The sequence below is a fragment of the Pinus tabuliformis genome, chromosome X (genome assembly GCF_031772625.1).
Source record: "Pinus tabuliformis cultivar Carrire ecotype Pingquan chromosome X, CPIR1, whole genome shotgun sequence".
Taxonomy (NCBI): Eukaryota; Viridiplantae; Streptophyta; class Pinopsida; order Pinales; family Pinaceae; genus Pinus; species Pinus tabuliformis.
The window spans coordinates 1,582,309,207-1,582,330,033 of NC_142308.1; the positions used below are offsets into that span (position 1 = coordinate 1,582,309,207).

Here is a 20,827-nt window from a genome sequence, read left to right on the forward strand (position 1 = left end):
AAACCACAGTGAAGACTGAATTACAAGGCTGCCAAGACAAGACCAGAGGGCCCTTAGGACAAAAGTTGATGTATAAACTCGACTATTATAGCCATGGTACTGGCAACGGACTTACATCAACCTCAAAAATATTTGAAAATCAATATTAAACTTTAAAAATATATATAAATTTCATTATACAGAACAAAATAATACTCCAACACCTTCACTATATATCACCTACACTAATATTCTTAAACTAATTCAACATACAAACTCTTACCACCAACAATCATTCCCCAACATAAATAATACCTTATGATAAATTTCAAAAACTAAAAGCCTCGATCATCCACCCTTAACATGGGCATGTGGGAAGGTATCATTTATTAAAAAAAAACTAAATGACTCATGGGTATCTTGGAAGTTATCTTTTTATCATTAGAGTTGTGTCTCATTAAAATTCAATTTTCATAATAACATACTTATCAATTTATGTGAACCATAAACTTGAAACCAAGGTCAAATCTTAGAAAGATTTAATGGAATAAATACCCCGAACTTTCCATATGATTAGAAAAAGCGTTGCTAAAATCATTAATCGGAAAAAAAAAATGCACGCAAGGGTACCTTCATTTCAACCGCCCGTAGCAAAGTCGGTGGAACTAAAAATGGGAGGCACCCTTCGAAAACAACACAATCCCCTCGTTCTATCACTCAGTTTCAATTGGGGTACAGCACACTAGAGTTTCAATTGGGGCCGTCGGAGATGTTATTCTCCTCGACGAAATTAAATAATATTTTCTCTCTCCTACACAATTTGGGCTTTTAATTTCCCATTTATTCGAGTTTCCTGCCCATTGGCCCTGTCTCTAACTTGGGGTGTGTTAAAGGGTCATTTGATTGATTCGCCATTCAATCGATCCAAACCCTGCTACGAACCCTTGCTCCTCGGGGAGCTTCGAACTCACGACCCTCTGTACAAATTCGGCCTTTAAAAGCCCTCGGCCTTGACGTTTTTTTCATCGTATCATTTCTTTTGGTTTAAAAATTGTTCTTCCATATTTCCTTTCTTACCTTATTCCAATTACAGAGAGTTGTCCGCCGAGGCGTGTTGGCTTGATCTGCCCGGCAGAGAAAATAGCGCTTTTGGCGGTGAATTATATCGGCGGAAAGGCAATTATTTGTTGCAGTCTGAAACTAATTTTATCGGCAAAGATTTGGCGAGAATTGGTAAATCCGCTTGGGCATTTCTTCTATTTTAATTAGAGGCGTCTGTTATTCTTAGGCACTATTACATTTTGTTTTAATATTATCTTTATTTATTTTTTTAGGTCAAGATGAGTTTAATTGCGAAGAATAATGAAATTGCTGTTTTTGTTGCCAGTGCTGGAGTCTTGAGCGGCGATCTTCTGTCGTTTGATCAAACCCTGCGGATTTTTGGACTTACTTGAGATGTGCTAGAGCTTTTGACTGCGAAGGGGTTTGAGCTCGAGTAATTCACCATGAAAACGAAGAAGAGAAGGGGCTTGGAGGCGGTCAGTGAAAATAACCATAATAGAAAGTGCTTGATTTGAACTTTGTTGTTTTGTCAAATGAATTCTGATAGGGTTTGAAGTATATTTGTTAAAAAAGTCATATTTCTTCCGACTTTCCGGTCAGCATGGAATGTTAAATCTCTGATGTGACGTTAGGGTTGTTTTCAAGTCGTCTGTAAATTTGATTGAAATCTAGAGTAAATAAATCTATTTTTAAAAGCATGCAATTTAGTTATTTGCACTGTAAAAGAACCCTCGAAGGATGTGGAAAGTGATTTCAAATCAGAAATTTAGATATTTGCAATTTGGGCTTCTCGTTGGAATCTTCTATGTAGCTCTCATTTGGTTCTCAACGCTATTTCTCTTTCCGTCTGTGAGTGGATTTGCTATTTATATAATAGAAATGGAGGATTCTGATAGGGAATTTGGAAGCCTTAAACCAGGCCTTAGACAAACGACGATAGCTATGTCGCCGGAGCATATTGCAATGAAGCTTCTAATTTTGATTAGAAGACCAAAAGCAGGCATTAAAGTTAGCAAAAATGTTCTGAAATTTTGAAGAGAGACAGCGATGTTTCATTTTTTCATGGGCTAGGTCACACGTTCTCAATCATAGTTTCCAGAAACTGTTACATGGAGTGATCAGTCAAGAAATGGAAAAAATGATGAAAATGCTGATTCGAGGATATTTCTCTGCCGAGGGAAGTATTTAAAAGAATCAGCCATATACATATTTTTAATGAGAAACAGAAGCTAAAAATGAACATGTAAACCTTAGGATGTGATTGAAAATTGATATTTACTACTAATACATTACGTATAGTGGATTTTTTGGAGCCTTGAATGATTTTTCAGTTCACTGCATTAAATTATGTGCATTGTCTGCATTATGGAGGGGAACACTTTATTTATCTCAAAACCCTCTGGACCCTGTTTATTGTTCCATCGTTGTCTCCTGCTTCATTTTCCCTTTTTTGCTTCTGGGAACATAGATCCCATCATTATCTCACAAAATATGTAGCAGCTAGGAATCAAATACCCAGGCCTTATATTTTACTGGTAAGCACGAAGCTTATGCGTTGTAGAGAGTGAGGATTTTGGCTTTCTAAACAAATGTACCTGCTACCTTGACTTGTTTCTCTCTCTCACTCCCATGTTTCTTATACTTTTCCATTAGTGCTTATTATTGGCAAAAGAAATATGGATCATATCTCTCACTCCACTCAAGTTGTTGTTTTGATTGTTTGCCAAGGAGTGTCACCTTATGTTCCCAGGATCTATGCTAAGCTAGAAGTATGACAAGACAGTATGGTGGATGGCTGAAGCTGACCAAGAAGTTTTGATATACAGGGATGTGTGATTATATCATATTGTAGATCTTTCTTATGCAAACATGATTGTGGTCCCTATGATGGCTGTCTAAATTCCTGGTGCCCAGGGAACTTGTTTACAAAGTGAGAACAAGCATCCCAGCTCAGAAGTCTATATAGTAAATGAATGGAATTTTAGTCCATTCACCATGGGTAAACTTGCAACTGAATTGTGTTAACCTAATTGTCACAGAATGGTTGCTTTTCCTTTTCCTAATAATCCCAGTGAAGGATGGTACCTTTCGCCTATTCCCAACAAATACTTCAGAACTCAGATGGCCATGCAGACTTTAAAACATAATATTTACGAGCCAAGTCAAAGTCTGTGCGGTAGGATGATTTAAGTAAGCATCTGAACACTTTTTCAAGGAAGCCAATGGGTTTCAAAATTTCAAAAAGTACTGAGAAATATGTTGCAGTTATTATAATTAAAATTGGAATATAATTATAAAATTAATGGGGGTTAGAGGTGACTTAAACAATTTAATAATCACGTGCTCAGCATAAAGAAGACAGTGGGTGGCAGAAAGGTCTCAAAAATACTCTTTTTTCCTGAAAGTCTCAAAGCAGCTTATCTAAATTGACTGTATAATTTGTCTTCATTCGATGAAGCACTATTAGGGTTTTCTTTGTTTTATTTATGCCTTGGGGCAGCTTTATGCTGCCATTTACTGAAGGTGCCTTCTATGAATTTTGCTACTCACCAAACATCCTTGCACATAGACTCCAATCATGGCTTTGGCATGATAAAAAATTATGCTGTCTTTCTAACAGGTTTTATGTGCTTCATACCAGGAATTGGATTCCTTTGTATTTTACACGTTAACATCTCTTCCCCTATTTTTAATATTTCAATTTTTGAACTTATATTTTTTAAATTTATCCTCATCTTGGAACTATTGCTCTAGATGTTTTGCAGGGCAAGGTGGTAAAAGAAGGGACCCTGAAATGGATTTTAACTGCTACAAGTGTTAGGATTGGTTAGTTTGAATATGTAAAGGGGAAGCAATTCAATCCTCAACAGGGTCAAATTTCAAAACTAGTTCAGAAGCTTTTGTAAATAAATTTCTATGAATGTTTTGGAGTGCAGTTAGATTGGAAGAATGAGTTCCACATAGTGAAGATTATTTTGTGACTTAGATTGAATATTTTGGGGCAGATAGGGAGGTGATGCCCAAAATCTGTAAATGTTTTTCTGATAACTGTTTACTGGAATTCCAACAAGGAATTGCTCTGTGAAGTCTAGTTACCCATGTTAAAGATGAAGTAGTATATTAGTGAAATTTTTTTCAAGAGTTTAGTGAGAATGCTAAACAGTATTTAGCATTCCTTGATGCAACAATCAACAAGGAATTGCTCTGTGAAGTCTAGTTACCCATGTTAAAGATGAAGTAGTATATTAGTGAAATTTTTTTCAAGAGTTTAGTGAGAATGCTAAACAGTATTTAGCATTCCTTGATGCAACAATCAAAATTTTAATGTAATTTGAGAATCATTAAATTTGTTGCAAACTACTTGCATTATTGTTAAGGGCTTGTTTTTGTCAGATGAATCCTTTTTCCTATTAATATGGTGTGTACTGTCTGCATTTTTCTATCACTTTGAATCAATGTTGCGAACATATCAATTTTATCATGAAAAATTGCAAAATTGTGATTTTTTGGCGGTAGCCGATTTGCCGATTTTTATCGATATTTGATGGTATCTCAATCTTGTTGATGTTTGCTGATTTTTACTGATATTTTCTTGATTTTATGATTTTTTGGTTTTCTGGACCCTTGCCGATGTTTGCAACATTGCTTTGAGTTGGGTTATTGCTTTGGGTTGGAAAATTTAGTTTCTGAATCTGTTAGTATGGAAGTCCTCTTTGTGTGAACTGGTTTTTAGTTTAGGTATTAGTTGTGGTTTTGAAGTTTGTTGCATCTTTGTTTTAAAGCATAAAAAATATAGTTACCTCTGATCTTTACTTTCTCTATATTAAGCATTTATTTGGACTCTGCATTTAACCTTCCCACTATCATTATATTGACTTTACTCTTTGTTAATTTTCAGCCTCCAAAAGTGAGAAACTTCATCAATGCTGTTCTTAGTGTTCCTTTGGAAAGTATAGAACTCCCACTTAAAACTTTCAGCTGGGAGTATGAGAAGGTATGTGTTTTAGCATTGCCATTGGTCTTGTTATTGATTTATGATGAAGTTCTGGGATAGAGTGTTGAGTTGAGTGTCTTTTATTAATAATATCTGCTGTGTTTGCAGGGTGATTTTAATCACTGGGTTGATCTTTTTAGTCAGTTTGATTCATTTTTTGAGAAGTATGTCAAGCAACGAAAAGAATTGGCGTTGGATGTTGATTTCCTGGATGCTGATTCTGCATTTCCTAGAGAGGCTGTTCTTCAGGTTCTTCGTGTTTCACGAATTATCTTGGAGAACTGTGCAAACAAACATTTCTACTGTTCATATGAAGTATGGGTCTATCTCCTACTAATTCTGCTTTCTGTAATCTATCTAGTTGCTGCAAGACTGGCTTTTAATTATTGTCTTGATTTTAACTATTTATAAGTGCATGCTTCTGATGTTTGAGCTAAAGTTGTATCTACTGGTGCTTCTTCTTTATTCTACCTTGATATTTTCCTTATTTTGAATTGTGACAGATTTGGTCATGACGAATGGTATATTTATATGCATAGACATTGGGCCATTGCCTTTTATATGTTCTTAAATTTCAAGAATGTTCACAAATATCTATGCTGGTTTACTGATTTTAGATAATTGGTAATTTTCTATGTTGCATGTTTTTAATGCTAAGCTGCACTGTTCCCTCTTGTTGCTTAATAGATCCAGATATAAGATGGATCTATGCTGGTTTACTGATTTTAGATAATTGGTAATTTTCTATGTTGCATGCTTTTAATGCTAATTTGCTCTTTTCAACAACTGCAATAATTTGCAACTTTCATCAGCAAATATCTTGTTTTTAATGCTAATTTGCACATTTCAACAACAACAATAATTTGCAACTTTCTTCAGCAATGGATTCCAAGATATTTTGCTGTCTCTGCAATTCTCTGTTCTGTTTGTGCTTACTAGGTTCTTTTGAAAGAGTAAGTTTGTTGTCAATATCGAATATCACATACATTTGTGATGTCTTATTCAACATCCATTTATCATCTATTTTAATATCTTATTTGTGTGCTGTTGCCATATCAAGAATGGTGGAGGCTTATTCTCTTGTAAAGTGAAGGAATGACATTCGTCATTGTTGTGGGTTGGCATGTCCTTCATTGTAGATTAGCCCAGTCATATAGGAAGCATAAAAGCTTGTATGTAATGACAGGCAGGTATGTTCCTCTTGTCTCGTCTAGAGGCTCTCACTGTTTGTCTTTCCTTGGATTGCAAACAGTAAAAGAAAAGGAACTGGAAGAAACCAGGCATTGGAAGCCTGATGTACCATGTAGGGTAGGGTCCTTGTAGGCTGCTGGACCAATGAATATGCTAGGGGTTAGTTGTAATGGCTTGTGATACCCAGTCTCCATAAACAACACGCTTCAGAAATTTTAATTTAGAGAAAGTAGATCTGACATTTCCTCAAATTCACACAATCATTAAATTAACCTTTGGAGCCTTCACTGATTTATTGCATGTTTCCAAACCCTCCAAAATTTCTAAAATATGTGTCTCATTCTGTCTCTGATTCCACATTGTTGGACAATTCAAACCCTGTAAATTATTGAGGGGAATGCTGGTCATTTTTATCAGTTATTATTTTTTCTTAGTAAGTTAATGGTCTATAAAATTTCAGGCACATAAGTCGGTCCTTAGGAAATTGGACTGCGAAGCTGCACGATATTGTACTTCAAGCTCCTCAAAATGCCAAGTGATCAGGCCCTTTTTTCCCTTTCTTTGATGCCCTTCTCTTTTTACCATCTATGAATGATCAATGTTCCTGGTCTGAGGTTTTATATGCATTATGGTTTTTCACATTACTTTCTTGTTTTTACTACCCAAAGTTCTCTCTCTTTCTCTCTTTTCCCAAGTAGTTGGTCAATACAAATCTTTGAAGGTTTCTGAAAGTGACAAATGTGATAAAAATCCACTGAGTAATAAGATGATGATAGGTTATGGGCGACATCTGTTCTCTCTCTAGCTTCTGTAATTTCAAGATATGTAACATTTGCTACTGTTTTGATCCTCAACCCAAGAAGTATGTAAATTCTCTTGCTTTATAAAAACCTTCTAGGTACGAATCCTGTAATTTTTAGTCTTTCTTTATTGTTTTGTATACTTTTCATGGTAATGCACACATTTTATGGTGATGATTTGTTCTGTACTCATGGTGAAATTGATTCCTTCATTTTGTGTATTTTCCAACTTGTGGCACTTCAAATGATGCATGCCTGTTAATGTTTTACTGTTGATTTCTTATATATTGTTTTTATGTGGCAGCATCTTTCAACTTTGCTTGCTTCTTCAGATGCAGATGTAGTAATTGCTAGTCTACAGACATTGGCTGCATTTGTAAAGAAACCAGTGGGAAAATGCTCGATTAGAGATACTTCTCTTAATGCGAAGCTGTTTGCCTTGTCTCAAGGATGGGGTGGTAAAGAAGAAGGTCTGGGGCTGTTAGCTTGTTCTACTGAAAATGGGACTGACCCGGTTACATATCAGCTAGGTTCTGCCCTTCATTTTGAATTTTATGCTGATGAATCTGTTCAGAAGGGAGATTCTGAAGTGGAACTGTCAAGAGACCCAGGGCTGCAAGTTATTCATATACCTGATTTGAGTATGAATTCTGAAAGTGATCTCCAGCTTTTGAAGCATCTAGTAGATGAATACAAGGTGCCTGTTGGCCTTAGATTTTCTTTACTAACAAGATTACGTTTTGCAAGAGCCTTTTCACGTCTAGACACTAGGCGGCAATACATCTGTATTCGTCTTCTGGCTTTTACAGTGCTAGTGCAAGCAAGTAATGACACCAATGATTTATCTGCTTTTTTCACCAATGAACCTGAGTTTGTGAATGAACTTGTAACATTAGTACGATTTGATGATGTGGTTCCTGAAGATATTCGTATTTTGGCAATATTGGCATTGGGGGCCCTCTATCAGGATAGGTCTTGTCAGTCAACGGTTTTAAATGTCATCACATCAGGAGGACATCATGGCATCTTACCTAGTCTAATGCAGAAGGAAATAAGTTCCCTTTCCAGTGAATCATCCTATTGTTCGATATCTTTCCTAGAAGCACTGCTTTCTCTTGTAACAGTTCTAGTTTCTTCTTCTTCTGGCTGCACTGCTTTAAGGGATGTGGGTTTAATGCCAACTTTGCTCCCTCTTCTCAAAGATTTGGATCCACAACACATACACTTGGTAACAGCTGTTGTGCATGTTCTTGAGGCTTTTATGGACTATAGTAATCCTGCTGCAACCTCCTTTAGGGATTTAGGAGGCTTGGATAGCACCATAGCACGCTTGAAGCTTGAAGTCTGCCATTTTGAGGAGAGAGTAAGGAAGCAAAGTGGAGAATCACAATCAAGTTTCAAGGGAAAGTCTCCTCAGAACAATGCTGCTGGGTCAGAGGCAACACAGATAGCTCAACCTGACACATTGGTTCCTTATCATAGAAGACTTCTTATGAAGGCTTTGCTTCGGGCTATATCTCTTGGCACATATGCTCCTGGAAATACTGCACGGCTGTATGGATCTGAAGAGAGTTCTTTGCCATTTTGCTTGTGCACTATATTCAGAAGATCAAAGGACTTTGGTGGTGGGGTCTTTTCACTTGCAGCTACAGTCATGAGTGATCTTATTCACAAAGATCCAACTTGCTATTCTGTTCTAGATGTTGCTGGTCTGCCTAATGCTTTTTTGGATGCCATCATGGTTGGTGTCCTCCCTTCTGCAGATGCAGTAGCTTGTATACCACAATGCTTGGATGCTTTGTGCCTTAATAACCTTGGTCTTCAAGCTATTAATGATCGTGGTGCTCTAAGATGTTTTGTGAAAATTTTTACATCAAAATCCTACTTACTGGCTTTGGCAGGTGACACTCCTGGGTCCTTATCATCTGCCTTGGATGAGCTGATGCGACATGCTGCTTCTTTGAGGGGGCCTGGGGTGGATGTATTGATTGAAATCTTAAATACTATTGCAAAACTTGGATCTGGTGCTGAAGTGTCTTCCCTGTTGCAAGATTCTGCCAGCTCTTCTGTGCCTGTTCCCATGGAGACTGATTTAGAACAGAAAACAGTTAGTTCAGTGGATGGAGATGAATCATCGAGGGCAACATCTGAGCTGGGGGTTGATACTTCTGCTGAAAATTTGTCTTCAAACATGGAATCCTTTCTCCCAGATTGTATAAGCAATGCTACACGTCTCTTAGAGAATATTCTGCATAATACAGATACATGTGGGGTGTTTGTTGAGAAAAAGGGTATAGAGGCTGTGCTGCAACTGTTTGATTTACCCCTCTTACCATTGTCATTTGCAAGTGGCCAGAATATTGCTGTTGCATTTAAGAATTTTTCACCGCAGCACTCATCTCCTCTCACAAGGGTTGTTTGTACTACTCTGAGAGAACACATGAAACCTGCAATTGAATTCATGGATTTGTTGGCTGGAACAAAGCTAGCAGATATTGAGGTAGCACAACGCATGAGAATTTTGAGATGCCTTTCAAGTCTAGATGGTGTTTTATCCTTTTCAACACATCTACTGAAAAGCACAACAACAATGATGCCTGAAATTGGTTCTGGGGATGCAGATATACTGAAGGATGTAGGGAAGGTGTACAAAGAAATAGTTTGGCAGATATCTCTTGTTAGTGATTCAAAAGTAGATGCGAAGAAAGAGGCTGAACAAGGACCTGCAACTGGAAATTTGGCACCAAATGCAGCAGGTACAGAAGCTGGCAGTGACACTAACACAGTTTCAGTTGTTCGGTATGTGAACCCAGTGTCTATGAGGAATGGACCTGCTTCTCATTGGTCCATTGAACCTGAATATCTTTCTGTTATACAAACAGGACTTCATCGCCATAGAAGAAGGGACCATGGTATCGAAGGGATTTCAAGAATGCGTCTTGGTCGGCTTGGGCGGCATGCAGATGCATCAGAGGTTGACATTGGAGGCTCTGTAAGTGCGGGTGAAACATCTCAAGCCCAGGAAATTAAAAGGAAGTCACCTGATCTCCTGGACTTTGAGACTATGAATAAGGTTGTGTCTGCAATGCGATCGTTCTATGTGACTCTTGTGAAGGTTTTGGTAGTGCCCAATCGACGTCGTGATGATACAGGATCGCTTAGTGCAGCAGCCAAGAGTGTGGTGGTTTCTCTTGCCAAAATTTTCCATGACAGTCTTGATGTGGATGAGAACTGTAGCTCATCCGAGTTTGAGTCATCACTTTCATCAAAGTGTCGGTACTTGGGGAAAGTTGTGGATGACATGACAGCAGTTATATATGACAACCGTAAGCGAATGTGCAATACAGCAGTGGTGAATTGTTTCTATGCTCATGGTACAATTAAAAGTCTTTTGACTACTTTTGAAGCAACAGGTCATTTACTGTGGACAGTACCATTTATGTCACAGCGAGGAATGGAAACAGAAAATGACAAAGGTATTGAAAATGACAAGCTAGAGCATGCACCTTGGTTGTTAGAGACATTACGAAGCTATTGCAGGCTTTTGGAGTACCTTGTGAATTCTTCTTTGCTGTTAACTGTGCCCTCTGCATCACAGCTGTTAGTGCAACCAGTTGTTGGAGGCTCTGTCACTGTTCCAAGGGATCCAGAGGTTTTTGTCCGCACCCTGCAGGCCCAAGTTCTCAATGCTGTTCTACCTATTTGGAGCAATCCAATGTTTTGTCGCTGCAGTCCATCATTGATTACCTCTGTTGTTTCCATTATTACCCATGTATACACTGCCATAGGTGATGTTAAAGGAAGCAGAAATGGTATTCCTGGAAGCACAGGTCAACGTTTTAGAGGTCATCCACCTGATGAGGCTGCCATTTCTATGATGGTTGACATGGGATTTCCAAGGTCCAGGGCAGAGGAAGCATTGAGGCGTGTTGAAACAAATAGTGTTGAACTGGCTATGGAGTGGCTATTTAGTCATCCCGAAGAGCCAGCACAAGAAGATGATGAACTTGCCCAAGCTCTTGCCTTGTCACTGGGTAATTCTGAGGTTCCCAAAGACAATGCCAATGAAAAAGGAAGAGAGGTTTCTTATGAAGAGAAACCTCTAGAAAATCCTCCCGTTGAGGATATCTTAACTACATGTATGAATCTGTTGCAAAGTACAGATGCGATTGCTTTTTCCATGACTGATTTGATTGTGACTTTGTGCAACCAAAACAAAGGGCAGTACCGTCTGAGAGTTGTTTCCTTTCTTATTCAACAACTAAAGCTTTGTAAGGTCGATGGATCTGAAAAAGACACTAGTCCATTATCAACTATTTCTCATATTTTGGCATTAGTTTTGAGTGAAGACAGCAGTACTAGAGAAATAGGAGCTGAGAATGGACTTGTTGGTATCACTTTGGACTTATTGACAAATTTTATGCCAGATAACCTGACAGGGGAAAAAGTTTCAGTTCCCAAATGGGTGACTGCGTTATTGCTTATACTTGACCATATGCTGCAATGCAAACTCCAGCTTACTACAGATACCCAGAACACTGGTGCTATGGGAGGAACTTCACTTGTCTCTGAGTCTGAAGATACAACTATAGCTGGTGCAGGTGCTGTAGATAACAGTAAAAAGTCTTCCTTGGATGACAACAGTAAAGGCAATAGTCCATTCATGAAGATTTTGGGAAAGCCTTTGGGATACATGACAACAGATGAACAACATCGAGTTATGAATATATCTTGCAAATATTTGCAACTACACCTTCCAGCAGTTACAGTTCAGGCAGTTCTTCAGTTGTGTGCTAGACTTACAAAGTCACATTCCATGGCAATGCAGTTTCTTGAGAGAGGTGGATTGTCTTCCCTTTTGAGCCTTCCTAGAAGTTGTTTTTTCCCAGGTTTTGATAGTGTGGCAGCTGCTATTATACGGCATCTTCTTGAGGATCCTCAGACTCTTCAGATAGCTATGGAGGTAGAGATACGGCAGACTCTAATGAACATGATAAGTCGTCACGGTGGTCGTGTTTCTCCTCGAACATTCTTGACATCTATGGCTCCAGTCATTTCTCGAGATCCAGCAATTTTTATGCAGGCTGCTGCTATTGTTTGTCAGTTACAGACATTGGGGGGTAGGACAAATATCATTTTGTCAAAGGAGGAGGATAAAGAGAAAGGTAAAGAGAGGGAGAAATTGAAGGAAAAGGATAAAGAAAAAGATAAAGTCAAAGGTTCTGGGCAGGCTGAGGCAGGTGTTCCATCTGTTGATTTTGGTAGGGTGCCTGATGTAAGCAAGCCACATGACGGGCTAGGTAAATCTGCCAAGGGTCATAAGAAGATTCCTCATAGCTTTACCCAAGTTATAGATCAACTTTTGGAGGTAATATTACACTATCCACCACCAACACAGGAGGATGAATGCACAGGTTCAACAACAGCCATGGAGGTTGATGAATCTGCTCCGAAGGAAAAAGGAAAAGCAAAGATTGATGAATTAGCAAAATTAGAAAGTGACAAAGTTTCTGAAAGCTCTGCAGGGTTGGCAAAAGTTGCTTTTATTTTGAAGTTGATGAGTGACATTCTTCTTATGTATATACATGCAGTTAGTGTTGTACTTCGGCGGGATTCAGAGAGTAGTCAAGGTCGTGGGCCTTGCCAAGGAGCTGAGTTCTCAGGACATGGTGGCCTTTTATATCATGTATTGCATCGGCTTTTGCCCTATCCCGTGGACAAAAAATCTGAAAGCAATAGTGAAGAGTGGAGAGAGAAGCTATCAGAGAAAGCTTCTTGGTTTCTGGTTGTAGTATGTGGTCGTTCTAGTGAAGGCAGAAGAAGAGTAATCTCTGAAATTGTGAGAGCCCTCCATATGGCCTCAAATTCTGTGAAGGATTCTTCAAAGCATGTTCAATTGCCTAATAAGAAAGTAGTGGCTTTTGTGGATTTGGTAAATTCGATTCTATCAAACAATGCATCATCAGGTAATCCACAGGTGCCAGGTTGTTCTCCTGATATGGCAAAAACAATGATTGATGCAGGGATGGTTCAAAGCTCTGACTACCACCCTCCAGGTCATTGACTTGGATCACCCAGAAGCTCCAAAGCTTGTAAATCTTGTGCTCAAGGCTTTGGAGGCTTTAACAAGAGCTGCTAGTGCAAGTGAACAAGTTTCTAAGTCTGAAGACAATGATAAAAAGAAGTCTTTGGCAGCAGAGGAAAGAAATCATAATGTCTCCAACTTGGTCTCTAGTGGAGAGGAAACTCAAGCTGAGCAGCATGAAGTTAATCAGAGTGGGGATTGGCAAGGAGCAGGCTTGGGCCGAACGCAAGTACAGATTGCAGAAGGCACTTCAGATCCAGCAAGAGATCAAGTAGGGAATTTGAATGAGCATATGGAACATGATATGAGGATAGAAAGGGATGAAAATGCAGAAGCTGCTAATGGAGCAGAACGTGAAGAACAATTTATTCATGCCTCTGTTGAAGTCACAACTGACCGACATAACTCAGCTGCAGCTGAATTAACCTTCCGAGTGGAACACAGGGCAGATGATGAGATGGGTGATGAAGATGATGATGAGGACATGGATGATGAGGGTGAAGAGGAAGATGAAGATGAAGATGAGGATGAAGAGGATGACATAGAAGGAGAAGATGGTGCTGCCCACATGTCATTAGCTGATACTGATGTTGACGATCATGAAGATAATGGTCTTGGTGATGAGTATGGAGACGACATGGTAGAGGAGGATGATGATGACGAGTTTCCTGAAAATCGTGTTATTGAAGTAAGGTGGAGAGAAGGCTTGGATGGACTGAATCCTGTACAGGTTTTGGGACATGGTGGAGGAGGTGGTAATTTGGTGGATCTTTCAGCAGAGCCTTTTCAGGGAATTAACATGGATGATATATTTGGCATTCGGCGGCCTGTAGGGGTTGACAGACGTCGTCCGAATGGCCATAGACCTTTTCTGGAACGTTCTGCGGTGGATCGTGGAGGTGCCTTTCAACACCCTCTTCTTACCAGGCCTGCACAGCCTGGTGGAGTAGCTGCAAATGGTTCTGTGTGGCCTTCTACTGGGAGCATTTCTAGAGATGCAGCAGCAATAACAGGAGGCTTTGATGTTGCCCATTTTTTCATTGATGCTCCGATGTTGGCCCCAGAACACCCAGGGGGTACATTCTTTGGGGATCGAGGAGTTGGTGGGCCACCGCCTCTGCTTGATTTCTCCATGGATCCTATATTTTTTACTGGAAGGCGTGGTCCAGGTAATGGCAGATGGACTGATGATGGTCAACCACAGGCAGGTGCTCAAGCTGCAGCCATTGCTCAAGCAGTTGAAGAGGAGTTTCTTTCACTATTGCGGAGCCTTACTCGAGTAGATGAGTGCACTTCAACTCAAGGTGTTGTTCCCAGTGCAGATGATGGTGATGGAGGGCAACAAAATATGGTAGGAGTAATGGACACTGATGCTCAGACCAGTTTCACAGTGAACAATGTAAGTGTACAACAGAATGGAGAACAACAAATGAACGAGGTTGAACCATCACAGCTGGAGCAGAATGCTAATGTGGAACATGGTGAACAAAGAGAATCAGAATTTGCTACGTTAACCAATATAGAAGACCCTGATGTAATGATGAGAGATGAGGGGAATGAAACTAGAAATAGGGATATAGAATCTGAAAGTCAAGATAGTGAGGGAAGTGGTGCAACTATGGGTGAAAGCCTCCGCAGCCTGGAAGTTGAAACTGGAAGCGCAGATGGACACGAGGAAAATGAGAGGCAGGCTGGCCGACAGGCACCAGTTGCTTCTACTTTTGGTGTTTCGGATACAGCAGCTGGTGGCTTGAATTCGGGAAACATTAATAATGAACCTGGAGGTGCATGTTCTGTTAGTCAAGTAGCGGAGACAGATGCTGGCCAAAATCCTACACCAGATGAAGCATCTGTGCAATTGCAGGTTCAAGATGAGGTTGTCCAAGCTGCAAACAATGAATTAGCTGAGCAAAGCAATGAAGAATCTAGAGCAAATACTATTGATCCTACATTTTTGGAAGCACTTCCAGAGGACCTTCGTGCAGAAGTTCTAGCTTCTCAGCAAGTGCAATCTACACGACCTGCAAATTATGCACCCCCTCCTGCAGAAGAAATTGATCCAGAGTTTCTTGCGGCACTTCCTCCAGATATCCAAGCTGAAGTTTTAGCTCAGCAACGTGCTCAAAGGGTTGTACAAACCCAGCAAGCTGAAGGCCAGCCTGTTGATATGGATAGTGCTTCAATTATTGCTACTTTCCCTGTTGAGCTGCGTGAAGAGGTTGCAATATATATCCATCCTTGATTATATTGGATTACAATCTGATTCTTTATGGATGATGGTTGATACTTGGAGTAACAATTTCATGCCATTTAATTACATTTTGCTTTGTTTGTTGAAATTTTACTGCTGTTTTCATGTCTTAATATTGATATTTTATTCAGGTTCTTCTGACTTCCTCGGAAGCAGTTCTTGCTGCTTTGTCTCCAGCATTGCTGGCAGAAGCACAAATGCTGAGAGAAAGAGCAATGAATGAGTATCAGGCTCGTAGCTTGTTTGGAGGAGGCCATAGGCTAGGTGGCAGACGCCACAATATGTCAACTGGAGGTCAAACTGCAATGGACCGAGGCGTAGGCAGTAATGTTGGCCTTACATTGGGGCGCAGGCCAGTTGCATCCCTTGGTAATTCCATAAAGATGAAAGAAGTTGAAGGCAAACCTCTAGTAGATACAGGGTCTCTGAAAGCTATGCTTAAGCTACTGAGGTTAGCTCAGGTATGCAAATTCTTTACTAATGATATTAAGAGTCAAATAATTGCTTGTTGCCTAGGATCAATTATATTAGCAAATGCTTCATGTGTTTCTATGTTATTTGTGGTTATGCTGTTTATATTGTTATTGTTCACCTGATGCAGAAAAATTATCTGCCATGTATAGACTTTTATGGATGATAGATGTGTAGTTCCTTAAACATTTTATTAGGTTCTGACGGATCCCTTTTCATTCACCAGCCTTTGGGCAAAGGGTTGCTGCAAAGACTTCTATTAAACCTGTGCGCACATAGTGCTACAAGGGAAATATTAGTTCATCTACTGTTAGACATGCTGAGACCAGAGGCAGAAGGCTTATCAGCAGACACAAATGATGCTCCATCTCAGAGACTTTATGGGTGCCAATGGAATGTGGTTTATGCACGTTCTCAAATCTCAGATGGTAATGGTCCTATATCATTTTCCACTCAGCTGGTTTCAAATTCTTTATGAACATTTTCTTTAAGAAGTGTTGATGTTGTTTAACATACAGGTGTACCACCTCTTGTTTCTCGTCGTGTCCTTGAGATTTTGACATACCTCGCTAAAAATCATTTCTGCGTTGCTGATCTTCTTTTCTACATGGAGTCGTCTCCAATGTTGGAGTCAACATCTCAAACATCTACAATATCAATCGAAGAGAAAGGCAAGGGAAAGGTTGTTGATGAAGTAGTTCCATCTGTACATGCATCGAGTGTGGGCGAAAAGGGGAAGACACCTCTTATGTTACTTTTAAAGCTCCTTAATCAACCATTATTCTCAAGGAGCAGTGCTCATTTGGAGCAGGTATGTTATAGATTCTTTATAATCATGTTCTTTATGAACATTCCTTCATGTTTTGTCTGTAATTTAAATTTTGGTAATCAGTTTTTTATTGCGTGTAGGTTATGGGGCTGCTTGAGGTTATTATGAACAATGTTGAAGTTAAAAGTGTATTAGAAGCTCCCTCTGGTCAACCAAAGGATGTTTTGCCACAAGGGGAAGGTGTTCAAGCTGGAGTTGAAGCCCGACCTGAGACTGGACCCAATGCCATTTCTCCGGACCATGCAGTTGAACCTACTTCTGTTGAAGTTAATGTTGATTCTGAGGTACCCAGGAGCTCAGTAGCAGGTAAAAATAGTGAAAGCATGGAAGCTTCAACTTCAGGTTCAAAGATGGAAATGGTTGCATCTGAGATTCTTCTCCAACTTCCTGAGAGAGAGTTGCAAAACCTGTGTAAACTTCTAGCAAAGGAAGGGTATGTAATAATGACAGTTGTCTTGAGTTATAGTGCCCTCTTAAATATTGTAGAATGCCTTCTTGCATATTGTAGAATGTTAAGTTTTGATTTAGATAAGTCATACAATTTATTGTTTTCTCCTTAATTGAATCCAATTTAATATCATTGCAGGTTGTCAGATACAGTATACACAAAGGTGGCAGAGGTTCTGAAGAAGTTAGCTAGTATTGCACCTGCTCATCGAAGGCTTTTCATTTCTGAACTGGCAGACTCTGCCCGTAGCCTAAGTGGCGCTGCAGTTGATGAGCTTGTCACTCTCAGTGAGATGGAATCATTAGGAGTAAGTACTGGTTCGATGGCAGGAGCAGCTATTTTGAGAGTTCTACAAGCATTGAGTACGTTAACATCAGATACTGGTGCTGGGGCCACTGATGACAAGGAAAATGGAAGTCTTTTGATTGTTGGGGACCTAAATGCAGCACTTGATCCATTATGGCAAGGATTGAGTAGTTGTATAAGTGAAATTGAACTGCGATTGGGAAATATTTCTGATTTCTCTTCTGCATCAAGTAGGAATGCAGCAGCGACTAACATGGCACCACCTCTTCCACCTGGTACCCAAAGGGTTTTGCCGTTTATTGAGGCATTTTTTGTTTTATGTGAGAAGTTGCAGCTAGGACCCACTGCTGTGCAACATGATCCTGATGATGCCAGTGTGAGTGATCTTACACAACAAAGAAGAGCAGAGGCAGGTATGACATTTGTAAAGTTTGCGGAAAAACATCGACGGCTTCTGAATGCTTTTGTGCGGCAGAATCCGGGGTTATTAGAGAAGTCTCTTTCTCTTATGCACAAGACACCTCGTCTAATTGACTTTGACAACAAGCGATCATTTTTCCGCTCTCGGATTAGACAACAGAATGAGCAGCACAACTATAATCCACTCCGTATTTGTGTTCGCCGAACATATGTCTTAGAAGATTCTTACAATCAATTACGGATGCGTTCTGTAGATGACATTAAAGGGCGCTTGACTGTGCAATTTCAAGGAGAGGAGGGCATTGATGCTGGTGGTTTAACAAGAGAATGGTACCAACTATTGTCCAGGGTGATATTTGACAAGGGAGCATTGCTATTCACAACTGTCGGGAATCAGTCAACATTTCAGCCCAATCCAAATTCTGTTCTTCAAACAGAACATCTCTCATACTTCAAGTTTGTTGGGCGGGTGGTAATGTTCTGATAGATTTTTTCGATCTTGGAAGTTCATAATTTTACTATTTGTTTGCTTCAGTTATTTTTGATATTGCAATTGTCTGTTATCCTGCATGGTACTATTTTTAGTTTGTCTTGTTGCTCAAATTCTGGGAAATTTTGGATTTGACTGTTGAAATCTGTATTTGTCTTGATTATTTCTCTTTTTTGCAGGTTGCTAAAGCATTATTTGATGGTCAACTACTGGATGTCTATTTTACCCGATCTTTTTACAAACACATACTTGGAGCAAAAGTTACATACCATGATATTGAGGCTGTTGATCCAGATTACTATAAGAATCTGAAATGGATGCTTGAGGTGATTGATAACATTAAACAATAAATGCAGCATTGATCTTTAACTATTTCCTTGCTTCTATGTGGACCATTATGTTCTCAACTTACATTTGGTGGCTGCAGAATGATGTAAGTGACATCCTTGATCTCACTTTCAGTAGAGATGCAGATGAGGAAAAGCACATCCTGTACGAGAAGACTGAGGTAGTGTATATGTACATTTTTGATTTATTTTTATTGATGCTAGCAATATGACATTCTGGTCCTCCTTGTTGTGTCAATAGTAGATAACAGTTGCATTATGTAAATCCTATTATTTGCACAGGTAACCGACTATGAGCTTATCCCTGGCGGAAGAAATATCCGTGTCACAGAAGAAAACAAGCACGAATATGTGGATCTTGTTGCAGAGCATACACTGACCACAGCAATTCGCCCTCAAATAAATGCTTTCCTGGAAGGATTCAATGAGTTGATACCAAGGCATCTTATCTCAATATTCAATGACAAAGAACTTGAACTCTTGATTAGTGGACTACCTGAAATTGACCGTAAGTTGTTTTCTCAAGTAGTTCTTTCTTTTGTTGTATTATTGAACTTGTAATCTCTTCTATGTAGATGTTTTGCTGATAATTTTAAGCATGGCAGTTGATGATCTGAAGGCCAGTACAGAGTACACAGGATACACTGCAGCATCTCCTTTAATACAGTGGTTTTGGGAGGTTGTGCAAGGATTTAGCAAGGAAGACATGGCACGATTGTTGCAGTTTGTCACAGGAACATCAAAGGTAACTTATTTGAATATACCCCACACTGCCTACTTTTTTGAGAACTTGCTGATTTGGGCACACTGCTATTGTTCTTGTCTTGTAGTTTTCAGCCTCATTGACAGGAGTAATTAAATAATGTCGTTTTTTTAGAAGTTTATGTTGCTTTTGAACCATGTTTCTCTTCTGCATTTTTATTCCTTGTTGGATGGATCAATGCTTCACTAATTGACTTTATTTTAATCTATTGTAGGTTCCATTAGAAGGGTTTAAAGCTCTTCAAGGTATATCTGGTCCTCAAAGATTTCAAATTCACAAAGCATATGGAGCTCCAGAGCGTCTGCCATCAGCTCATACCTGGTGAGTGCATCACTTTGAATTTCATTGTTACTGTGTAGGCAAGCTTTTAATTATCATTTCTCTGCTTGTCTGTCTTATCCTGCTCCATTCTTTGTTGTTTGTGCAGTTTCAATCAGTTAGACCTTCCTGATTATTCTTCAAAGGAACAGCTTAAGGAACGATTGTTGTTGGCCATTCATGAAGCTAGCGAAGGCTTTGGCTTTGGTTGATTTTTTGAAACAACAATTTTATCACACTAATGTTTCTTGCAAATATAGCTGCAGGACACTGCCAAATATCCTTCTGTATTGATTTGGAATCTGCCATATAGTTTCAAGCCAATCTCTGAGGGCTAATACGAAAGTCTATACTGTTGATCTGTACAAATCTATATTTTGTATGTGGAAATCAATTTTCTTGTTCTGGTAATGCTTTAAGCAATTGCTGTGATTATTGATATTATTGGGAATAGCCCCTACAAGCGAATTAAGGGGTCAAGCTGTATTATTGATTTTGCCTCTTATTCGGTGTTATATGGTCACACCCTGATTATGTCTAGGACGTGTACAATAAGATAGAATCTGAAAGTTTGGTCAGACTGCTGGATATGTAACTATAAGCAAACCAATTTTATCATCATTTGTTGGGAATTTAATGGAGGTGACCATCAATTGAAGGTTGTTCACTTGGGGGTTGATTTATGTGGAATGGCTTTTAGAAAGGATTGATGCGCATGTTTCAAACCTCCAGTTTTTTAACACTAATTAATGTTGCGTTAAAATCCCCATCTATCCTGCACATGAAAATATGTTATTGGATTCAATAGGCAAATCTTACTTTCTGAGGATACACCTTTGCTTCCTCTAAATGTCACAGCATGATCCTCATAATGCTTGTCCCTGATTTATTCATTCTAGAGTTGTTATTTTCATAAACTAGTCAACACTCGATCAAATCATCTAGACGTGTCTTTATCAAGGGAATGGTAATGCCAAATATGTCAAAGGTGAGAATATTGTAATTATACACCATTCGATGTGCATCCGCGGTGGGCTGGGCAATCTGCACCCAAAATTAGGTTAATTTTGTGC

The 20,827-nt window shown here is 39.3% G+C and overlaps 1 protein-coding gene across 1 annotated transcript; it reads left to right on the forward strand.

The window, feature by feature from the left end:
- The first annotated feature begins 840 nt into the window (after positions 1-840).
- On the forward strand, positions 841-20,421 carry LOC149146064 (E3 ubiquitin-protein ligase UPL1-like). The gene is given in 17 exon segments (XM_089446557.1): positions 841-1,212; positions 1,367-1,517; positions 4,940-5,035; positions 5,144-5,350; positions 7,331-13,060; positions 13,062-15,329; positions 15,494-15,823; positions 16,060-16,261; positions 16,352-16,644; positions 16,743-17,095; positions 17,249-18,308; positions 18,506-18,652; positions 18,754-18,834; positions 18,956-19,181; positions 19,279-19,418; positions 19,651-19,757; positions 19,864-20,421. Coding segments are annotated over 16 exon segments (11,376 nt in total). The 5' UTR covers positions 841-1,212; positions 1,367-1,484; the 3' UTR covers positions 19,967-20,421.
- Positions 20,422-20,827: the final 406 nt, after the last annotated feature.